General features: G+C 36.3%; 1 protein-coding gene across 1 annotated transcript in view; it reads left to right on the forward strand.

Moving 5' to 3' along the window:
• The first annotated feature begins 508 nt into the window (after window positions 1–508).
• The window catches only part of LOC121313977 (CUB and sushi domain-containing protein 3-like), a 217,890-nt gene continuing 194,404 nt past the window's right edge, over window positions 509–23,994 (forward strand). The window contains exons 1-2 of the mRNA XM_041246746.1: window positions 509–545; window positions 658–880. Coding sequence (XP_041102680.1) covers window positions 509–545; window positions 658–880 — 260 coding nt within the window. The remainder of the gene's footprint in view (window positions 546–657; window positions 881–23,994) is intronic.

Genomic DNA, 23,994 nt, shown 5'->3' on the forward strand with positions numbered 1-23,994 from the left:
AGTGTTTTTTTATTATTAGTCATAGTAGTCGTAGTAGTCGTTTCACGAGTTGCGTGTCAACCCTGCGTGGGGGACTATGCTAACCTTCTCTGTATCGAAGCAATTTTTAGTACGCGTGCTGCTGAAGCGTCGTAGTCGTCATAGTAGTTGCATATTTAAGTACATTTGTAATTGTTATGGTCATAAAAAATATGAATTCGGTAGGGCTATTAACATTTGAAGTATTTAGAATTTTTGCTTGCTCCCTCTAGAGAAAATGTTCTCATATCTGTAAGTGCAGGATTAATGGAAATATGGAGATAGCTATCAAGAAATAATGTATACTAACATTCAAAGCACTGTGTTGTAGGATAAAAAAAATTAATAAATAAATAAATTGAGCGCACCGGTGTCTGTAGGCTTTTCTTTTTTTGGAACTGTCATTTCCAGTTAACGACAAGATGAGTTAAAAACAAAAAACAAAAAACAAAAAAACCATGGCATTTAAAATTACAATTAAACCATTAATATGAGCACTTCCTTCTCCCATCACAGGACAGAGGGAGGTTGGAGGCTGTTTGAAAAAGATGCAGGCCTGTTTGTCTGATAAAATATTAATGTTTTGATAAATTTTGAATTAGTTGTGTTTCAACTAACAGTATTTTCTCTTTCCTCTAGGCTTTATTTATACCTGTGGTGGGACTATAAAAGGACGAAATGGGACCATAGAAAGTCCTGGCTTTCCACATGGATATCCAAATGGTGCAAATTGTACATGGGTAATAGTAGCAGAAGAACGAAACAGAATACAGATTACCTTTCAATCATTTGCTATAGAGGAAGAGTATGACTTTTTATCATTGTATGATGGTCATCCACATCCTGCAAATTTCAGGACAAGGTAAGTATTTGGATGCTTTTTGTTATTAATTGGGCAGGGGTTTGGTTGAATGAGACGTGTTGCACAAACACAAAAACATATTCCAAAACATTTTAGGACAGGTATCTATAAATGACAGACAGCAGTCCTGTTTTTTCTAAATAAGTAATAGTGCAAAGATCAATAAGGTAATTAAAGATATTATGGATATTTATATTTGACAGCTCAAAAACTAAGTTAAAATCACTTTGAACTCATACTAGGATCATACTAAATTGGAAGGACTAAAATTGGAAGTGACATTAAAAACATGAAGTCACTGATATTCATTCAAAAGGTGACCAGTTAGTGCTTTAATGTTTATCTAACAATGGCTTTAATTGTGAAGACATAATTTGTATTTTATTTACTTCTTTCATTGTAGAAGAACTAATCCCTTTGTACTGAGTACAGTTACTAAAATCGTAACAGATACTTGTATGATCCCAGTATCCAGCACACCCTAGTAACTGCATCCATACGATTAAAATCGTAGTGGTCTACAGTGAAATATATGGACATGTGTATGTGAGAGACCTGACCATCCTTATTAGTGTGTGTGGGGACTATTGGGTTGGCAGGGAGGGGCTTAAATTTCTCCCTGTCAAAACACGTGGGATAGAGGTAGTGGATCATAGAGGATCATGGTGTGTTGTTGTCTTTATGTCCATGATTTATTTATTTATTTATATTTCATCTTGCAAACATATGTTATTACAAAATATATAACTGGTGTCCCCATGTTAGTGTTTAAAGGAGGAACTACAGAACTCCTGGAACCATTTTCCCTTCATATTGTGACAAAGTCATAGAAGTGTGCTATATACGTTATAGGAGGTTGGGGCTGAAACCTCCAGTCTAGAATAGTAGATATAGGGTCAGCCATGATGTTTGGGATTTTAGTTTGCTATTAATTTCATGAACCCACCACTAGTGGCCGTTAGTCTGGGAAAGACAGGTATTAGAGTGGGTTCTAGAAGCTTCTGAATTAGCTTATATTGACTGGTTTGGGTAACAGGAAGTTACACCTCATAGAAAGTCAAAAGGAAGCTGTGATGATTTAGGAAGGGGGAAGAACCAGGAAGTATCCTGCATAGAGAAGCATGTGTTGTGCATGTGAGTCCTGAAAAACCTCTACGTGATACACAACGAAATTACAAGGAATTTTTAAATTGGTTTGTTATTTTGCAGACTTGAATGTTTCACTAACATTATATTATTACTTGAACAATGAGTGGGTTGAGTCACCTGCGGGTACTTGACCTGATGCAGAATTCAAACTTCTCTGCCACCTTGTGGATCTATGGAAAACCTTCAACTGGACCTTCAGAAAGAAACTACTGTTTTGCCACTTACCACTAGAGGTCACGTTACTCAGGTCCTCATCAGCCAGTTGGTTTTAGAAAAATTTACAAGTACTGAACCATCAGTGCGGGGACGCCCAAAGCTTTTGTGTTGTCAATTAACCTATTTCTGGAATCAGTACACTATAAACAACCCAAAAAGACGCTGGAAAAATATCCAACTCCCATACAATTGCAGCGCTCCAGGAGAAGCCTAGAACTATAGTATAGTGATGGGATTTTTGCACGCACTTAGCTGTAAATAATAAACACGATGGTGGCTGACGGTGAAACAGTCTACTTATTACAAGTGACAAAACAATCACTTTGTCACAATAGTTGGACATGTATTTAAAATTAACAATTGTACAAACACCTATAGAAAATAAAGGCCGTCATTTACTAAGGGGCACTAAATTTAGAGTTACGCACACGTAAAGTAGTGAGCCTAACTTGCGCAATAAATCTAAATTTACTGCCCCATTTACTAAAAGAGAACGCATTAATTTATGTGCACACTATTTGGCTTATTTACATGCTCATGTACGCACACTACATTTTGTGTGAGCAATAATTTCATGCGCTTGATAATGTCTGAGGGGCAGTACTGTTTTTTTTTTTTTTTAAATACTTGCAGTTTAAATAAGATTCCATTGTCTATGTATGGGTGTTAATTTGGAAATGTGAATTTCAAATATCCCTTTTAAACGTTTCCAAAACATGAGTATTTGTGTTGGTGTTTTAGAATCATTTGCCTTTTTCAAATGTTATCTTAGTTGAATGGGGCTGGCAATTGAACACACCTGAAAACAGCCGATATTTCAATTTGTGTAAATCCTACTGTTAACACCACATCTGACAGGGTAGCTTCAAGGCCCAGGATGTTTTCGGCGGGGAGAGAGTCAGACACAGAAAGTTTGCAGTTTAAAGTTTAATTCATAAATACAAAGACAGAAAACCCATGAAACAAAAACAAATGGTACATGGGTCAAAACAAAAGGTTCTCACAGACATAAAGACAACAACACATTACGATCCTTCACCTCTATCACCAACATTGATTCTAAATTAACACCTGTGATCACCCTTTTTATACACCTGTGGCTCCAGCCACATGCCCACATGTTTTGACAGGGAGAAATGTAACCCCCTCCTTGCCAACCGATTATTCTCCCCCACACACACACACATATCAACCTGTACTGTGTGATCCAGACTGCAGTGTTCAACAGTGTGCCTTTGCTCAGATGTTCGTGCACATCTAACTCCAGGTGTTTGTGAATAAGCGCAACAGAAGTGTAAATTGTAATGGTGGGTTTGTGATATGGAACGATTCCACGTGTTTTATTTCACATATTTAACTAATGCTGAGGAAACTTTCTAAAATGTTGACTATAGTGTAAACAAAATGCTTATTCACAGTACAGATATAGTAAGGGTTTCACATAACTTTTAACATTAGGTTCTCATGTGAGTACCCGTAGAAATGCTTTGGTACTCAACAAAATTATGGGCCATCATTCAAGTCGCTGTCTAGCTTCACTTTCTCCTACTCTGACAGTTCGAACTATTGGAATGGCAGTGTGAGAGACAGCAACAATAGTTTATGAATGTTTAAGTAGGAGTCAGTATTGCTGGTTATTACAATGTTTTAACAAATCATCACGCATTCTCTGTTTATTTCAATATCCTTTCACCATATTGCTGCTCTGGGGATTCAAAAGCAAAAACCCAAACACTGTCACTTTATTGGTGTTGTTGACCACGTTAGCTTGACATCACAGCAGCAATTATATAAGGATACAACTGAGGGAAAAAATATATTATTTTAAGTAAAATGGTTAAGCAAGATTTTTTTTTTTTTTTAAACTCACATTTAAATGTGACAGTTTTCAAACATTGACACCTCCTCTCCCACCCATGTAGTTTAGGAATCGAAGCGTGAGCTTCCTTAATGCCACTCCCCGTAACTCAATCCGTCTTCCCTGAATGGACTGCTTAATAGAGATCCTTGCGATCATTGGTTGTTTCAAATGCCCATTAAAAGAAAATTATTGATCTGGAGTGGTTCCACTTATCACTCTCCATTTCTTCTATCCCTGTATTATCTGACTGCTAGTGTCCATGTTAATGAGTATTCTGGGTGTAATGTGGACTTGAGGCCTATCTTTACCTAAGGAAAATGTACATTTTCTGATAGATGCTCCATCACACAGGTAGTGGGCATTCTAACCACAGGCATACCCGGGCTGGCTCTCCATTATTTTGATAAGTATTACAAATACAAATGTCAGGTTCAAAGTTGAGTTCAAATTAAAAAAAAATAGTGTAATGCAAATTTGTATGCTGTGTAATAGATCAGAAAACTGTGCATATGTTGCTGTGGAATATTTTTTATGGTTGGGAGTAAAACAGGTCTTACACACCCTTTGTCCACTCTTTGATGATGTGCTGTAGTTTTGTTCCCCTACCATTTTGACTTATGTATATTAATTATAAAATCCAACAGTGTTCAGAAGTTATAAGCCTTAAACTTGTATACAACCATTTGAAAAAACAAACACACATCCAGACAAGAAATAGTATATTTGCTGTGCATGCAACTGGCACTCATTAAACCATTTCAGAAGGGACTGACTGATTATAGCGATTCTGTAAGGCATTTCAGTGCCTCCATTAGACACATATAAAGTATGCTCTTATAAAGATACACAATAATTTGTATACCATGTTTTAAAAATCACGTCACTACGATATAGCCATAATCGTCTGGTATTTCTGAAATTGTACCATTTTTTATAGCTATATAATAATAGTAATCTTTATTTTTATATAGTGCCTTTCAGATATGAGACTAGGGTGTGTGAGCTATCCATCAGCTGCAGAGTCACTTACAACAACGCCTCACCCCAAAAATGGAGCACAAGGAGGTTAAGTGACTTGCTCAGGGTACACAATGAGTCAGTGGCTGGGATTTGAACTAGGTACCTGCTGGTTACAAGCCTGTTTGTTTACCCACTGGACCACACAGCCTCCTAAAGATAGCATTTTGCAATGGTATATCATGGTGAACTTACAAAAACCTCATGCAAATACAAATCACTGGAACATTTAGAGTGAGTAAAAAAGTGTTTTTACTAGAATAAAATAGTGAGCAATTGAATTGCATGTAACTCAGTAAATGTGTGAGAAGTTGTATATATGCTCCTGCCAGCTCATTTGAATGTCACTGAATATACTGCCAGAAACAGGAAGCCACGTCAGACACGCTTGGATCATTTTGTTTTCAGTGAGCTACAAACAGCAGATGAAAAAAGAAAGCAGCTTTTATGTAGGGATTCTTACCTGACAGTAAGACTCAACAGCAAACAGCTTCACACTCTGTTTTCTTTTCATTTTTAGTTGTGATTCCAGTAGACACCACAATTCCTTTTGTTGAGCACCTGCCATGATGTATGTTACTGCTCCATTTCACACAGAATAGCAAGCATGTGTACTGCTGTTAACATTGTGGATGCCTGCACCATCATGTGATATGTATGATATTAAATTTAATTATAAATTTAAAATGACCATTACTTCCATTACTTTTGAAGAAAAAAATCCCAAATACAGTGTTTGTTCCAAATCTACTGTTTTATTATGGCTGATAATGATTTTAACACATAGGTAATGGTTGCTCACTTGTTTTTTTTTCAAACTTGACAATAAAAGTACGCTGTTTATATTTTGGCATGACAAGTAAGAAAATACTATAAATAATGTATTCGTTTTGTAATAAAGTGATTTTCTTTAAGCAGGCATTTTTTTATTGTAATGCCAAACAGTGGTGACCCAATCCCAACACAACAAAAAAAGGTTTGTCATTCCTTTGCATTATAGTGTTTTGGCACTAACAGTGGCCCATAGGACAACCGTGGGGCACTAATGCAAATTTAGCAGTTTGAGGGATTTAGAGTGACCTGAATCTGCATGAAATTAGATTATATAGAAGGTTCAACTGGAGCATAATAATGAGGATTAATTACATCAGAACTTTATGTTGTACAATATGTAAAAAACCCATTCAGCTTTAAGCAACTGTCAAGTAGCATATCTTGCACTGCTGTTTAATAAGCAAATAACATATTATTAGATTGCCTTTCAACCTAGTATAAATGACCATATTGACAAAGTGTTTTGAAATGTTTTTTGATGGTGCTTTGTGCGACAAGCAGGAATTATATTCCTGTTCCCTGAGGCTCCCTGCAATTTAGAAGCACAAATGACACAACAAGGTTGGTGACAGAATGTGTCATTGAACGAGCAAAATGAAAAACTCCCCAAAATGAATGAACTGGAATTTTTAATGGAGACTGTACATTGCATAAGCTTGCCCATAGTGACTGAACGTGACTTACAGTACTACAGAAAGCTTTTACATTATATATATATATATATATAAAAAAAAGGGAAGATATTTGAATAAAATTGATTATTCTTGTGATTATAGACCATCATCGTATGTGTCCAATATATGTTAAACTGTCAGTGACTGTACAGCCACTTTGATACCAATGGCTACATTTACTGTGTTGTCACCCACAATGGAGCACTCTTTTTCTACAATTTTGATGTTATCACACTGTCGTTGTACTATAGTTTTTTTGGAAATGCGTGTTCCAAGCTTACAACCCCCGGAGGGGTTAGGCCAGTGCAAATTTGGTACAATTAACATCATTTCATGGGTAACAATACATCAAATTCATGGGACAAATTGAAGAATCGTCATTTTAGTGAGACAGAAATATACTCGATATAAAAATAAAAAATACCAACCAGTGAAAGGACACATTTGCATCAGTGCTTCTCCACAATTACCAAAATAATTAGGAATTTCTCAAGAAGAAAGGGGAAGTAAAGCCTTCTTCCTATCCTTGGCACATTAAGAAATCATGTTTGTGCTTTGAGGGAATCTTAATAGAAACATTTAAGAAATAATAAAAAAAAAAGAAAAAAAATTAGATGACCAGTAAAATGCTTCAGTTACATCTGGCCACGATTTGGATAAGTAAAACTGGAACGGTTCTGTAATATCATTCTTGCAAAGTTGTTGTAAACACCCTTTTTGATGAAGTGCATGCTTAATTATTGGTATGTTCTTATGATGCGTGATATCTGAAATATCAGCACTTAAAAAAAAAATAAAAAATTGATTGGCTCTTAAAAATGCCTTTTATGGTTAAATGGATGTTTTGTTGCCGCTGCCCCTGGTCTACTGTATGCCTGTACTCCTCCTTCGGTTGGTTGCATCTCCTGCCCCTCCTGCACTGTTGTGTGATATGTGATGCAGAGTATTTATAAAAAGCATCTGTGATAAGGCATGTCTTAACATGGTAATGATTTCCATAGCATTCACATTAATAAATACATTTATTTATAGTTTTAAGACGCGTGTTACAGCATTGCGTTAACATCTGTCAAATGGCTACCTTTAAAACCTTTAGTAAATGAGGCCCATAGTACCTTTTAGCAACAACAGTCACTGCTAAATTCAAACACTCTCCAATCAAGTAACCATTCATTTCAGAAAACAGCATCTCCCCGATATCCAATGTAAAATGTCAAATGTACAATGTAGTTTTGTCTAAATGGCTTAAATTCTAATGTAATATATTTGTTGACAGGGCATTAAAACGTTGCTCATATTCAGACTCACTGACTCAAGTAAATTTGAAATGTAATTAATGTGCTTCGACAGATTCAATCTATTTCAAAGATTTTAGAAATACTGCTGTAATTAAAGTGGTGGCATTTCCACATAATTAAAATAAGACTATAGTAGACATATAGCGGTGTTAGATGTTGGCTAAATCCACAGGGCAACAGTATGTGGATACGTAATTATGGAGATCATGTAGTCAATGCAGAAAACCATATTGATTTAAATGAGCAATAAAAACCCTAAAAAACATAATGTTAAACAAATCACCAAGAAGTATCAGAAAACAAGAGGTAGCAGAGATGGGGTTAAGATGTTGTGGAAAGCAATGGTGCTTTATTGATTTTAGCATTGCAGAACATGGCTTGCTTATTTTAAATGTTTATTTTTTTGGACTCAGAATGTACCAAAATAAGTCACTGACCATTTAGAGTACGTATTTGACTGGGATTCTTCATTGGGACACCATAAAACATATTTATTATAGTACAGGTTTCACCTCTTTCTGTTTACCAGCTCAGATGACAATTTTTGTGGTTGTGATATTCCTTAGCTTGGAAATATCCACCAGGCTTCATTTGGTCAGCTGCTGGTCAGATGCAAAGAATACAAAATGATTGCATTTAGTAGCAACACTTTGCATAAATTACAGGTTTTAAAATGTTTCAATAAAGAACTGAAGTCAGCTCAAATATAAATGTTACTTTAAAAAGTGAGTGATTTATTCCTGTATTGTGTGAGGTGTTGAAAAATAACATTGAAAAGGTGCAAGCCTTCTTTTATTGCCAATATAGTGTGCTGCATTTTTGGTAGTGGCGAATAACAAGGTCTGAGGAACCAATGAATTGCCTCAGTGAAATTAGGTGGTTCTGTTGAAGCACATATTACATGGTTGATCAACTAGTTGAGTTACAATCACCATATAATGCTTAGCTTCAAAGCTCTGCATAATTAATTATCCTTCAGCACCCCTGTGGTCATTTTGTATTGCATAATTGTATTGCCCTGGGCTTGTTCTGTGCTAGTTCCAAAATACAGCACTGTGCGTTGGCTAGATAAGCCACAGTATATGTGGATATGCCCCAAGTCAAGTGACTTCATGCCAGTCCTATAAATCTAACGTTATATAAAATACAGACCAGTAAAAAGAAAAAAAGTAATTTCTTTATATATATTTAAAGTTTAAATGAAATGTATAGAATGAATTTGTGGACTTTGCTCTGTATATGATTTCATAAAGCTGATGAATGGAAAACCAGCACAGGTTTTGTTTTCAAAAAATTTGGGAAAAGATCTATACTATGAGATATATCTATATAGAATTTATATAATATAAAAATATATATATATTATCAATATATATATATATATATATATATATATATATATATATATATATATATATATATACAGTGCCTTGCAAAAGTATTCAGACCCCTGACCAATTCTGTCATATTACTGAATTACAAATGGTACATTGAAATTTTGTTCTGTTTCGATATTTTATTTTAAAACACTGAAACTCAAAATGAATTATTGTAAGGTGACATTGGTTTTATGTTGAGAAATATTTTTAAGAAAAATAAAAAACTGAAGTATCTTGCTTGCATAACTATTCAACCCCCACACATTAATATTTGGTAGAGCCACCTTTCACTGCAATAACAGCTTTAAGTCTTTTGGGGTAAGTATGTACCAGCTTTGCACACAGTGTCGGAGTGATTTTGGCCCATTCTTCTTGGCAGATTTGCTCCAGGTTGTTCAGGTTGGTTGGACGACGCTTGTGGACCGCAATTTTCAAATAGTGCCACAGATTCTCAATGGGATTGAGATCAGGACTTTGACTGGGCCACTGTAGGACATTCATCTTTTTGTTCTTGAGCCACTCCAATGTTGCTTTGGCCTTGTGCTTGGGATCATTGTCCTGCTGAAAGGTGAATTTCCTCCCAAGCTTCAGTTTTTAGTGGACTGAAGCAGATTCTCTTGCAGTGTTTTCCTGTATTTTGCTCCATCTATTCTTCCTTCAATTGTAACAAGATTCCCAGTCCCTGCTGATGAGAAGCATCCCCACAGCATGATGCTGCCACCACCATACTTCACTGTAGGGATGGTGTGTCTTGAGGCATGGGCAGTGTTAGGTTTGCGACACACATAGCGCTTTGAGTTTTGGCCAAAAAGCTCTATCTTGGTCTCATCTAACCAGAAAACCTTTTCCCACATCGCAGCTGGGTCACTCTCATGCTTTCTGGCAAACTTTTTGAGTAACGGCTTCTTTCGTGCCACCCTCCCATACAGGCCAGTGTTATGGAGAGCTCTTGATATGGTTGACTGGTGCACCATTACTCTACTCCCAGCCACTGAACTCTGTAGCTCCTTCAAAGTGATTGTTGGCCTCTCTGTGGCTTCTCTCACAAGTCTCCTTCTTGTTTGAGCGCTGAGTTTTGAGGGACTGCCTTTTCTTGGAAGTGCCTGGGTGGTGTGATGCAGCTTCCACTTCCTGATATTGATCCAGCTGTGCTCACTGGGATATCCAAACATTTGGATATTATTTTGTACCCTTTCCCTAATCTATGCATTTGTATTACTTTATCACTAACTTCTGTAGAATGCTCTTTTGTCTTCATTTTCCTTCAGATTCACAGCCTTACCAGTGATCCTTCAACAGTGGGGTTTTTATCCAGAAAATGTGACAGCAACTTTAATGGTTCACAGGTGGAGGCCAATGGTAAGGTAATTGTGTCCTCGTTAGGGCAATTTCTCTCATCGTTGCAAACTGGGAGCTTCCACAGCACAGGGGTTGAATACTTATGCAAGCAAGATATTTCAGTTTTTTATTTTTCTTAAAAATATTTCCCAACATAAAACCAATGTCACCTTACTATAATTGATTCTGAGTTTCAGTGTTTAAAAATAAAATATCAAACAGAACGAAACTTCAATGTACCATTTGTAATTCGGTAATATGAGAGAATTGGTCAGGAGTCTGAATACTTTTGCAAGCCACTGTGTGTGTGTGTGTGTGTGTGTGTGTGTGTGTGTGTGTGTGTGTGTGTGTGTGTGTGTATATATATATATGTTAAATATATTGTTAATGCTTTTAAAATATAAAGTAAATATATTGAGAAATGCATTATGTATACATTTGAAATATGATATTTAAGTATGTACTTGTGTATGCCACATAATAAAAAACAATGTTGTAGACAAGCATGGCACTTAAATTCACCTTTATGGATTAATAAAGGAAGCAGCACAGCTCTTTTTGGCAGAGATTGCCAAGAGCAGTGACTCACCACTCACTAACACAAACACATGCATACAGGCAATTCCCCACTCTTGTGGATGTGCAAACCTCTTGGTTATTTTCTCTGATTAACCCTTTGACTAGTGAGTTCTAAAATGCACTGCCAGTCCTACGGGAGTGAGGTTTTTTTTTTTTTTATCTTGCTGAAAAGCTACATGTTTGTATGCTTGTAATGAATACTGACGAAATACATACAAACCATTTTTACCGTAAATAAATAAAACCAATAAATATATATTTTTTTATTTAGTCATAAAGAAAGGTTTTGACAAAAAAAATAACATGTAGGCAATAAACAATAAACAACGGGGTGGAACAACCACAATACGTCCTAACAAAAAAAAAAAAAGACTGAGAGAGAGAGAGAGAGAGAGAGAGAGAGAGAGAGAGATGACTAATTCATATCTGGGTAAACAGGTTGTGGGGGTAGAGGTAGTGAGAGTGTCTAATGCTTCAGCATATGAGATACTCCTTGAAGCATGGAGCAAAGCACAGACCTTAGCGCCACCTCTTCGCTGTCACTTGATATTGATAGTAAATATTCGTCACGTATGTCATCACTGACACACTCGCTAACACGCGATTCAGTGGAAGAATTGTATGTATTTGAATTTAAATCGGATTCTGAATTCAGTATTATTATTAATACTTCTTTCTCATGGAGCGATTTTCGTTGGTTTACAAACACTGTTGACATTTTTGTGACTGGGATAATTATATGTAATTCAGTCAATATCTGGCAGAGGGTCCAATAAAAGGTGTTACAGACACCTTGTGTTACAAAATCATGTGATCAGGGGTTTTGTAGGCTCAGTAATTCATGTTTAAAGTTGCAGAATGTACCGGAACGTTTGTACTCACTGGAGACCAAAATGAACCATAAACATGTAAAACAATAACTTGAACAATTACCACAAAAACAATAATCAAATATTTACAATAATCAACAAATAATCGCAGTTGCACACAAAAATCACAACCCCCAGCATCCTTTGCAAGTAACTAATTTACATGAGTCTCCTCCGGCAAAATATCCATATACTGTATGACAAATACATAAAAAGAGCAAGATGGGCTGAAGGTATCAATCTGTGTGCCAGCTGACAAATGCAATAGTAACATGACATTAGCTGCGTCCAAATCGCAGACCTGTCAACTCTCCTGTACTCACTGGGAATCTCCCGGATTTGGGACCCTCCTCTCGGACATCTCCCAGGACAGATTTTCTCCTGCATTCTACTGTTAAACCCCCTTATGTCAGCAAACCTTTAATCTCTACTGCTTTCAATTTTGTATTTTCAAAAGTTGAAAGGTATGAGATTGTTGTCTTATTTTAAATGCTTTTTTGGGTTTCCATTTGCTCAGTTTATTTTAGTTGAGTAAACCAGAATTTTCACCCGACATCATGCAAATGTGATAAGGTATGATGATTGTTGTTATTTTTAAATGCTTTTGGGGTTTCCCCAAATTTTGCCTCAGTTTTTATTTTTAGTTGAAGCTAAACCCAGAAATTTTCCCCACCATCATGCAAATGAATAGGAACGGTCGGGGGCTTGATATATATGTTTTAAACCTTACTGGGAAAGGTGGGGGTTGATATGTAAAATAGCTATGCATAAAGTACTCATGCTGTTTTTGAAGATTACTAGTGAACTTTTGTGAAAATTTGGTTTCCATGCATAGATAACTGTACACGAGTGAATCTAAGCTGCTGTAATGAAGCAAAATACCTCGTGTCTGGCTGGTTAATAATGCGTTTTACTGCTCTTGCCCAAATTGTTTTTCAAATGTCACTAGAAGTCAATACTGTTTCAACTAATGTATGTTACCACTCATTAATTAAAAATAAACTCAGAAGTCTAAAATGAAACTGACCAACACGTGTTGCAGATCACCATGGCTGAAAACCGGCGGAGGCATTTTATATATATATATATATATATATATATATATATATATATATATATATATATATATATATATATATATATATATATATATATATATATTCCTTTCATTTTCATTCAAACAATACAGTATATAGGGGATTAGGTGATATTGCATATACTACCCAGACTTAGAAGCCCTACCTGTCCAGACGGCCGACAGCTGCTGAGGAAGGGAGGTTGCAGATACTGATGAAATGGACTGAAGTGCATTAATTCATTCCCAGAATTGTCACCTCCTGCTGTATCCTGCACAAACTCTTGTCAACAACAAAATTAGGTGTTCAGGAATCAGTGGCTGCTCGTGAGACAGAAGGGGAAGGTTACAGTCTCACGAGGAAAAAAAGCGACACTGCCTTTCACAGCAGGCCCAAAACAAACGCACCTCATGATAGAGTGGGTGGTACAACCAGCGAATCTCAAAAACAAGCCCAATTCCGCTTGTTTTAAGAAGACTCAGCCACCAGTTTCAATTGGATAGTAGAGATTTGAGGAGTTTCGTGCTGTCAAGATTCTCTCCTTTTTTAAGTTGTGTTGGATTTACTGTTGTGTTAAATATTAATGATGCAAACAAATAAAACACAGTCAATACATTCATTTGCTATTTTATTTGGTCAGTTCTGAGACAGCATCAACAACCTGTTGAATGTTGTTGCGCTGTTTTGGGCGATCAAGCTGGCTCATTACATACAGTTCACCAACCATATTTACTAACGTGGAGGGCAAAAAGGACGGGAATTAATTCAGTTAGACATTTAAGCAGCAAGGGTATTCTCACACAGCTGCATTAATAACGCAGTTCAAGGTAAGTGGTTTTATACAGAACTGTAAATCCACAAGAGATATACAACATGACAGACCAGACACAGCAAAACACAATAATAAAAAAAAAAGTCGCCTGCATTATCATTAAGGTGAACTACACCACTGCTAACCATAAAATCGCCCATCAGCCACTACTTTCTATATCCTTGGAATCCACAGTAACAACTGACCTGCTCCCTTGCAATATTTATAGTTAAGGATAAACACGCTCATTAACATTTACACGTGAAATGTGGGTTTCCGTGAGAAACTGGGCGTGAAACTAGTCATTTACGTGAGTAAATTATATTTACCCTATCCCTCTCTTTGGCCATTTTTCGGCCACAACCCTGATTTACCCGAGTAATTCTCCCAAACATGCACACGCATCGCCATGTCACGTGTAAATTGACCCGCATGGAAACCCCATAATTGTTGACAGTTATGAAATCGTGTGGAGAAAAACAGTGCACTTGATGCAGGTATGTGATTTAGGAAAACACTTTGGCTACTTTGAAAACATGTTGTGCTGTTGTGATTGTAACCCACATTTCCTTTATTTATTTTTTTTACCGTGTTTCAACTATGTCTGTATGAATGCAGTTGTCCTTTTTTTTTATTCACATAGTTAGTTTGCATGCTTTTTATGTCTATAGGCTGCATAAACACATTTATTTTCAATTTTATGTTACTTATTTTATTTGTGCAGTTTTGTATAATATACCTACCTGTATATAGACACTTTTCTGTTTTTTTTTTTTTTGGTTGTATTTTTACGCACTCGGCTGGTATATGCGTGTTTTGGTATATAAACCCAATTATTTTCAATTTTGTCATGCTTATTTACAGAGTTTCGGTGGTATGGTATCACATATAAATAACATACCTGTATAAACACTAATTTCTGTTTTTTTCATCATTTTTTGCAGTTGCAGTACATTAACTAATTTTGGTTCAAATGCCCACTTATTTACATTGTCGGTTGTGCAGATGCTTTATGTGACATAGCTATAACTAAGACTTAAATCGGATTGTTTGCCCTTTCATTATTATAATTATATTGTTTTTAATATGGCCGTCAGGTTCTAGGTATGCCTGTAACTCCGGTGGTTCTAGCGCTAATGTATTTTTATTCAGTTCGAAAATATTTACACCAACTTGTTGCTAAATATATGTGACGCAGGACAGCGAAATCAGTCACTTGGTCAAAAATTTCAAAAATGGTTTTATTATGGCAATGGATTGGACATATAATAAGCTTTAAAATAATACCAAACTTATTGCTATATCTCAAATGGGGCCAGAGATATGACAATTTGAAATCAGCAAAGTCAGAAGACGCCATTTTGAGAAAATTAAGTTGAAACATGGGACACCTACTTTCCAACTATTTCCTTAGCAACCATTATGTTAGAATTCTGACACATACACCAAATGTTCACCAATAACTCCTTATACCTTTCTATAATATCTTGGACTACCTGACCTCAGTTAACATTAGCTAGTCCAGGATTAGTGCTAATCGGTATGTGAAACCAGCCATTTAAGAGTTAAAAATCATTAAAAAGCTCTGATTAGCCAAATTAATTATTGGTTCAATTGAGGGTTTGATTAAGTAATTCTGAGCTCATTTGGAACAAGAAACCAGCAGACACAATGATCAACCTGGACCAGGATTGTTTCAAAATGTAATTAATAATTAGTACTAATCATTGTTCTTGTTTTGTCCAGAACAGTTGTCGCAATATAACTGAACCTCAGTTTCACCAAGTCCATACATCATAAAGAAATGGTCCAGGAAGCTTATGACTGAGTTTGAACCCTTGGAAATTGGAATGCCTTCATCAATTAGATAATTGACCTGTTGTGGTATTCCTTCACAGGCAATACCAAAAAGGCCACACTTTCTGGGAGTCAAAAAGTACATAGGGCCAGGTTGCATGGGATCAGCGGGAAAGTGTAACTGCTGTGCATAATCAAAGCTGTAATCTCCTTTGATACTGGGACATTCATACCAAGTCTGTCACTACTGGTTTTAATCACGATTTTAGCTGCCCTGACCACTCCAGCATTACTTTATTTAAGTGGGCCTGCTGATTTTGTAAGGGTTTTTTCTCATCAGAAATGTTGACACTCCTGTAAATGGCAGAATTATTCTTTTGGCAGGTCCAACAGAGATCTGTCATGGGTTGAGTATTGTGAATATAGGGCACCAGAGTCCGCCATAGCCTACAGAATGTGTCAATCTTTACAGCTCGCTTACCTGCAAGAGATTTTTTTTTACTGTTAAATTTGTGCTTATAACTCTTTAACTATAAGGGGTAAATATCGCACATAAAATGAATCAGTAAAAACTCAAACACATTTTTGGGCTGTATAAATAAATAAATGAACAGAGATGCATCTTTTTTTTTTTTTTTTTTTTTTTTTTTAGATATGTAAAAGTTTTGTTTACTAAATAAACAAAAAAATCTAAATTACATACCTTTTCAATTCCATTCACGTTTTGGGCTGCATTTAATAAAATAAATTAACTGAAACGCATATGTTTTTTTGTGTTTTTTTTTTTAAAGTCATTTTAAAAACAATGATAAAAAACATAATACTTTTAAACAGCTAAAAAAAAATAAAACATGTGCCTCACGTTTCACTTAATAAAAAGAGTCTGCTGCTAAAACAGATAACACACCAAGCAGTGACAATATTGAAGATAATAATAATCTTAAATAATTGCCTACCTGCCACCTCCATAGCAGTATTGTATTTTCTCCAGATGCTTGCCTTTGTATGGTTCGACGGCAGCAGTTTTAATGTCAAACCTCTTGAACCCAGGTACTCTTCCAGGTGGCACCATAGCAAGGTCTTCAGCAAAATTAACAATGAATGCAACCACTTCGGTTATATCAGCATGTGTCAGCAGCCTGACATCTGTTGCTTGCCTGCCTTTTGACTTCTTGTACCGAGGTACCAAACCAAATTGTTTGTAATGCTTCAGCAGTGCTGTCAGCTTATCCTGGCTGATGCTGAAAAAGATTAATACAAATCATTTTCATAGTCATTTTTATTGAAGAAAGCTTTCAGTAATTTAAATTCAGAATTTTTTTCAGAAAGTTTTCAATGGCAAAGTGCTTACCAGTGTAGAAACTTAAGCGCTTCACTGCAAACACGATGGCCCTGTATGTAGTAGGTTGTTCTTTGGTGTTTTCTAGGTATCTGTTCTTTTCTTTTTGAGTTTATAGTTAGCTTGTCATTGCTGATAGTGGCGCTGATTTTTCCTAAGAGAATCAGATCCTTCTTGAAGTCTGGCAAAGAACCCGTTGATGTCCTCAGGTCAAGTATATATTCGTCAGAAAATACCTTAACACAGGGTTACCCGTCAATGTTTGCAGCTGTATTTAGACGACTTATTTACACAGCTGTAATTATGTATTTTTTGCAACTCGGTTCTAGTATAGTTATCAATAACAATGTCAGCGACATGATTCTCCATCACCACAGCTACTTCATCAATGACAGCCGCGTTGTCATCACTATCAGCACTGAAATGAAAACGCTTATGCTGTCAACATTATCAGGGTCATCTACATCACCACTCTCACTGTCAGACTCAGACGAGCACGCACCATCACAAAAATATCCTGAAACCAGCTGCATCCACTGTCTGTCAGTCGCAGCAGATTCCATGTTGCTGGATCGTAAAATGTTAAGCTAATTTGCAACATTCTGTTCTTTTGATAAAGACATAATTCGCCTGTGATTTATTTATTTATTTATTTATTTATTTATTGCCGGGGTTTAATATCACAAGTTCTCTGCGTTCACAACCACAGCAATGTCGCTGTCCCAGAAGTCAAAGCGCGTGGAGGCATTCAGCCAATCGGCAGATACTACAAGAAGCCAAATGACGTCACGCATAGCAACAAGCAGAACTGTTTACACTGCAACCACTTCTTAAAACCGTTTTCATTGGCTAAATAAGATGTCAGTCAATTAGTAATGTAGAAAAAAATACATAAAAAATATCAGATGTATTTGGAATATATTGTAAATATAATTTAATCTTTGAGACGTACACTACCGGTCAAAAGTTTTAGAACACCCCCATTTTTCCAGTTTTTAGTGAAATTTAAGAAGTTCAAGTCCAGTGAATAACCTGAAATGGTACAAAGGTAAGCGGTAAACTGCTAGAGGTTAAAAAATAAAAAGATTAGGTAATCAATAATGAAAAATAATGTACATTTCAGAGTTATACAAAAAGGCCTTTTTCAGGGAAGTAGTAACGGGTTAACAACTTACGGCTGCAGCAATGGAAGCAAATTAAGCCTTGAAAGTTGATGATAGAAATTCCTACAGGTGTCCCAACTTTTGTTGATTACTTACAAACCCTCTGTCTGTATAAAAGCAGTGTTGGAACAGACTGTGTTACTACACCCTCAAGCATTATTTGGACAGTATTGTACTGCAGGAAGCAGTATATTGCTATCATAATGGCGAGAAAAAGACAATTAACAAAGGAAGACAGACAGACCATTATAACCCTTAAAAGTGTAGGTCTTTCCTTTAGAGAAATTGTAAAGAAAGCCAAGGTGTCAGTGAGTAGTTTCCTACACCATCAAAAGGCACTTGGAAACTGGAGGAAACTCTGACAGGAAGAGGTCTGGCAGACCCAAAGCCACAACAGAATCAGAAGACACGTTTCTGAGAGTCAACAGCTTGCGTGATAGGCGGCTCACGGGACAACAGCGTCAAGCACAGCTTAACACTGGTCGAAGTAAGCAAGTCTCAGTTTCAACTGTGAAGAGAAGACTTTGAGCTGCAGGTTTGACAGGTTGAGTGGCAGTAAGAAAGCCATTGCTAAGATGGCAAAATAAGAAAAGCACCGCCAGTGGAGTACTGATGACTGGAAGAAGGTCTTATGGACCGATGAATCAAAATTTGAAATCTTCGGTTCATCACGCAACGTTTTTGTACGCCGTCGAGTAAGCGAAAGGATGGTTCCTCGAGGTGTGACACCAACTGTCAAACATGAAGGCGGAAGCATGATGGTCTGGGGCTCTTTTGCTGGATCCAGAGTCGGCGACTTGCACAGAGTGAGTGGCACTCTGAGACAAAACGGCTACCACAGCATTTTGCAGCGCCATGCAATACCCTCTGGTATACGTCTAGTTGGTCAGGGGTTCATCCTACAGCAAGATAATGACCCAAAACATACCTCCAGGCTATGTCAGAACGACTTTAGAAGAAAAGAACAAGACGGTAGGGTTCAAATCATGGAATGGCCAACACAGTCTCCAGACTTAAACCCCATCGAGCTGGTTTGGGATGAACTGGACAGAAGGGTGAAAGCAAAGCAACCTACAAGTGCAACACAGTTGTGGGAACTTCTGCAACAGTATTGGGAAGAACTTTCTGAACAATATTTGATTTCCATTGTAGAAAGAATGCCATGAGTGTGTTCGGCTGGTATATCTGCAAAAGGTGGCTACTTTGAGTCAAAAAAATTTATTACATTTTGTTAAACAAAACAATTCTGTGATTTATTTTTTATCTCCAGTTGTTTATTTGTTCTATGCTTTAATTTCAGAGTACATTGAGAAAAAAAACTGCGAAAATTTCAATAAAAACTGGAAAAATTGAGGTGTTCTAAAACGTTTGACTTGTAGTGTGTATTTTTGAAAATGTGTGGTAAGGTTACACATATATTATTTATATATTTAACATGTTTCCCATTCATAAAAATATATAAAAAGATATATTTTCTTTCCGTATGGGAAGGGTTGGCACAGCCCAGGGCCACAGTGGTACATGGGTTAAAACAGCACTAAAATAAGAATTGTGAAATTAAATAATTATATAGTTTAACCTTGAAAGACAGATGCTTTTGAAAGGACAATGTTAGTAAAAGCCTGGTGATTCTTTTAAATAATTGACAAACGCTATTCTGAGGAATGCACACACTATGCATACACTTGCAGTAGATGGTTTTGTATTAAAATGACTTATTTAGAATACAAGTTTTAATAACCAAAGCTCTGTAGCCTGATCATCAGTGCTGCTCGGGAAATACAAAAGGAAAATGCCGAAGGGTGTTAATGCTTTTAACAACAGTTTTTAGACAACAGCAACAGTTTGGATATAAATAATGTAGATAGACTGTGGCAATGCAAATTAAAACACAAATACTTATGTTTTAATGTGCAATAGTAGAATTGTAGTAATATTTTATATGTTTACATACCAGTGATATCACATCAATCCTGTACTAGTACTATTACTGGTAGCAGGGCCACTTTGCAATATATATGCTGCATCTGCTATATATGTCTGCTAATGGTTCTGCTGAGGCGCTATAATGATATCCTGATGGTATTTTTCTATTTCATTGGCGCAACCCTTTTTATATTTTCACAGAAACAGTCCTTGAATATTCTAAATACTATGCTGTATCATGAATTTAATTCAAATTCCTCTGTCAGAACGTTATTAAATCATTTTAGGTCAATGGTCCAGTTTGCAGTTCATTTTATTCTGTAGTATATGTAGAATAACCAGTATTGTGTATAATGGAAACATGGCTGCATTGCAATTTTTATTTTATGGGTGGCTTTAATTTCATACAGTATAACAGTCAAAGATGACATTACATAAAACTGAAGAAATTAGCAGGCCTCAATGTTCTGAGGATTCTATAACAAGAGCAGATGGGTACATTTTAATTATTTTAATAGAGCATGTGCCAGTAGAACACAGCATTCTGCTTTATTTCTCATGTGCCAGTAGAACACAGCATTCTGCTGTTTTTCTAGGCTTTTACTTTTTGTATATATATATATATACACACACACACACAGTGCCTTACAAAAGTATTCAGACCCCTGACCAATTCTCTCATATTACCGAATTACAAATGGTACATTGAAATTTCGTTCTGTTTGATATTTTATTTTTAAACACTGAAACTCAGAATCAATTATTGTAAGGTGACACTGGTTTTATGTTGGGAAATATTTTTAAGAAAAGTAAAAAACTGAAATATCTTGCTTGCATAAGTATTTAAACCCTGTGCTGTGGAAGCTCCCAGTTTGCACCGATGAAAGTAATTGCCCTAACAAGGACACAATTACCTTACCATTAGACCAAGATGTGAGTAATGGTGCACCAGTCAACCATATCAAGAGCTATCCATAACACTGGCCTGTATGGGAGGGTGGCACGAAAGAAGCCGTTACTCAAAAAGTACCATCTGAAAGCACATCTGGAGTTTGCCAGAAAGCATGAGAGTGACCCAGCTGTGATGTGGGAAAAGGTTTTGTGGTTAGATGAGACCAAGATAGAACTTTTTGGCCAAAACTCAAAGCGCTATGTGTGGCGCAAACCTAACACTACCCATGCCTCAGGACACACCATCCCTACAGTGAAGTATGGTGGTGGCATCATCATGCTTTGGGGATGCTCCTCCTCAGGAGGGACTGGGCATCTTGTTACAATTGAAGGAAGAATGTATGGAGCAAAATACAGGAAAATACTGCAAGAGAATCTGCTTCAGTCTGCTAAAAAACTGAAGCTTGGGAGGAAATTCACCTTTCAGCAGGACAGTGATCCCAAGCACAAGGCCAAAGCAACATTGGAGTGGCTCAAGAACAAAAAGATGAATGTCCTGCAGTGGCCCAGTCAAAGTCCTGATCTCAATCCCATTGAGAATCTGTGGCACTATTTGAAAATTGCGGTCCACAAGCGTCGTCCAACCAACCTGAACAACCTGGAGCAAATCTGCCAAGAAGAATGGGCCAAAATCACTCCGACACTGTGTGCAAAGCTGGTACATACTTATCCAAAAAGACTTAAAGCTGTTATTGCAGCGAAAAGTGGCTCTACCAAATATTAATGTGTGGAGGTTGAATACTTATGCAAGCAAGATATTTCAATTTTTTATTTTTCTTAAAAATATTTCCCAACATAAAACCAATGTCACCTTACAATAATTGATTTTGAGTTTCAGTGTTTTAAAATAAAATATCGAACAGAACAAAATTTCAATGTACCATTTGTAATTCAGTAATATGAGAGAATTGGTCAGGGGTCTGAATACTTTTGCAAGGCACTGTATATATATATATATATATATATATATATATATATATATATATATATATATATATAATATATATAATATATATTTAAAGATATATCTCATATATTTTTCTTATCTAGAAAAGTTTTTCTAAAAAAAAAAACAAACTTTTTTTTCTCATCAACAAAAGCAAAAAATCTGCTACATAGATTTTTCCAAACTAACTCGCCGTTACTGCCTGTTGTCATAGAAAAAGGCTGGTTGAGTGAATGTCACCTCAAGAGTAGTGCTGCTTGACTCCTGTGCTTGCCAGTGAGATGGACGGTACACACCTGTTAACCACCGTCTGGTATGGAATGCCATTTGTGCCAAAACTATCCAGCCATTAATTTGTCAATTTGTTTGTCAATTCATGAATTGGTCTATTTGTCCAACAATTCATTCATAAATTTGTCAATTCATACAGTAATTCATAAATGTATTTGTTAATTCATCTAATAATTAATTAATTTGACAATTCATTAATACGAAAGGCTGTACAGACTTTAGTGTGAAACGTTTGCTCGGCACTTGACCTGCAAATTTCCAATCAACCAGACGAACTTCCCTGTGTATGTTAATTATTTATGAAATTATTTTATAACAAATATATGGATAAATGTTACCTTTTTTTTACCTACTTTGTCCAAGTTGCTACTGGTAGTTTGTTTACCGTACTATGTTGCTGTGTCTTGATAATATTTTATATTGCAATGTTATGTATTTCTAAAGTAACTGGTGTTACCTGACTGTTAAATAATTTAATAAATACACTTCTTTAGAACAATGTTTCTGCGCATCCGCCAACGAAGGGGACAGTAAAAATAGCATTTTTCATAATAATTTAAGTTTGTAGGGAAGTCGGTCTGGTTGATTGGAAATTTGCAGGTCAAGAGCCGAGCAAACACTTAATACTAAAGTCCGTACAGCCTTTTGTATTAATGAATTAACAAATGAATTAATTAATTTAGATGAATTAACAAATAAGTTTATGAATTACTGTATGAATTGACGTATTTATGGATGCATTGCTGGACAAATAGACGAATTCATGAATTGACAAACAAATGGACAAATTAATGACTGGATGGTTTTGGCACAAATGGCGCTCCACATGCTGGGACTGAGTGCCGGATGTGCATGCTGGAAGAAGTCGAAGGGGAAGAAGCAGTGGAGGGGCGAGACTTGCTCTTCTGAAAATCTGGCAAAGTTCTGTGTAGCTGCCTTGGCGAACGGCTGGAGCTCAGAAGAAAAAGCGGGACAGCTGGCGTCAGTGCTGGAAAGGAAGGCGCTGCAAGTACTGCTTGACTTAGAACCAGAGGAGTCATGTGCCCTCTCCACGGCCCCCCTCGCTGCTTTGGGAATATATATATATATATTATATCTAATATATATATATATATATATATATATATATATATATATATATATATATATATACAAAACACTATGTGACAGGATTAGTGTTTTGATATTGACATGCGAAAGATAGGACACGTCTATACTATAAAAGAAGACAATGAATGTTACTGTTTTACTGAAGATATACAGTTGATTGTTCATGGCCAGACTATCTTCGTAATGACGTTGGACAGTCTAGTGTCACCTGTATATTTTTTTTTTTTCTTTTGTGGACATAACGATAAGACTCTTAATACTGATCGTACCCGAGAAAGCGTAAAGTATATGGGGCTTTGCTTATCTTGCACTGCACATAACCCAAAGCTTTACATCCTTGAAAAAACTTTCTTTCTTTCTTTCTTTCTTTCTTTCTTTCTTTCTTTCTTATAAATATGTTTTGGCAGATTTAAAACCGATGAAAAAAGTTCTGGAAAAAAAAGGCCTCCCATCATCTGTGTGGGGGCCATGTATGCCAGTTTTGGCTGGC

Source organism: Polyodon spathula, chromosome 4, assembly GCF_017654505.1.
Source record: "Polyodon spathula isolate WHYD16114869_AA chromosome 4, ASM1765450v1, whole genome shotgun sequence".
Taxonomy (NCBI): domain Eukaryota; kingdom Metazoa; phylum Chordata; class Actinopteri; order Acipenseriformes; family Polyodontidae; genus Polyodon; species Polyodon spathula.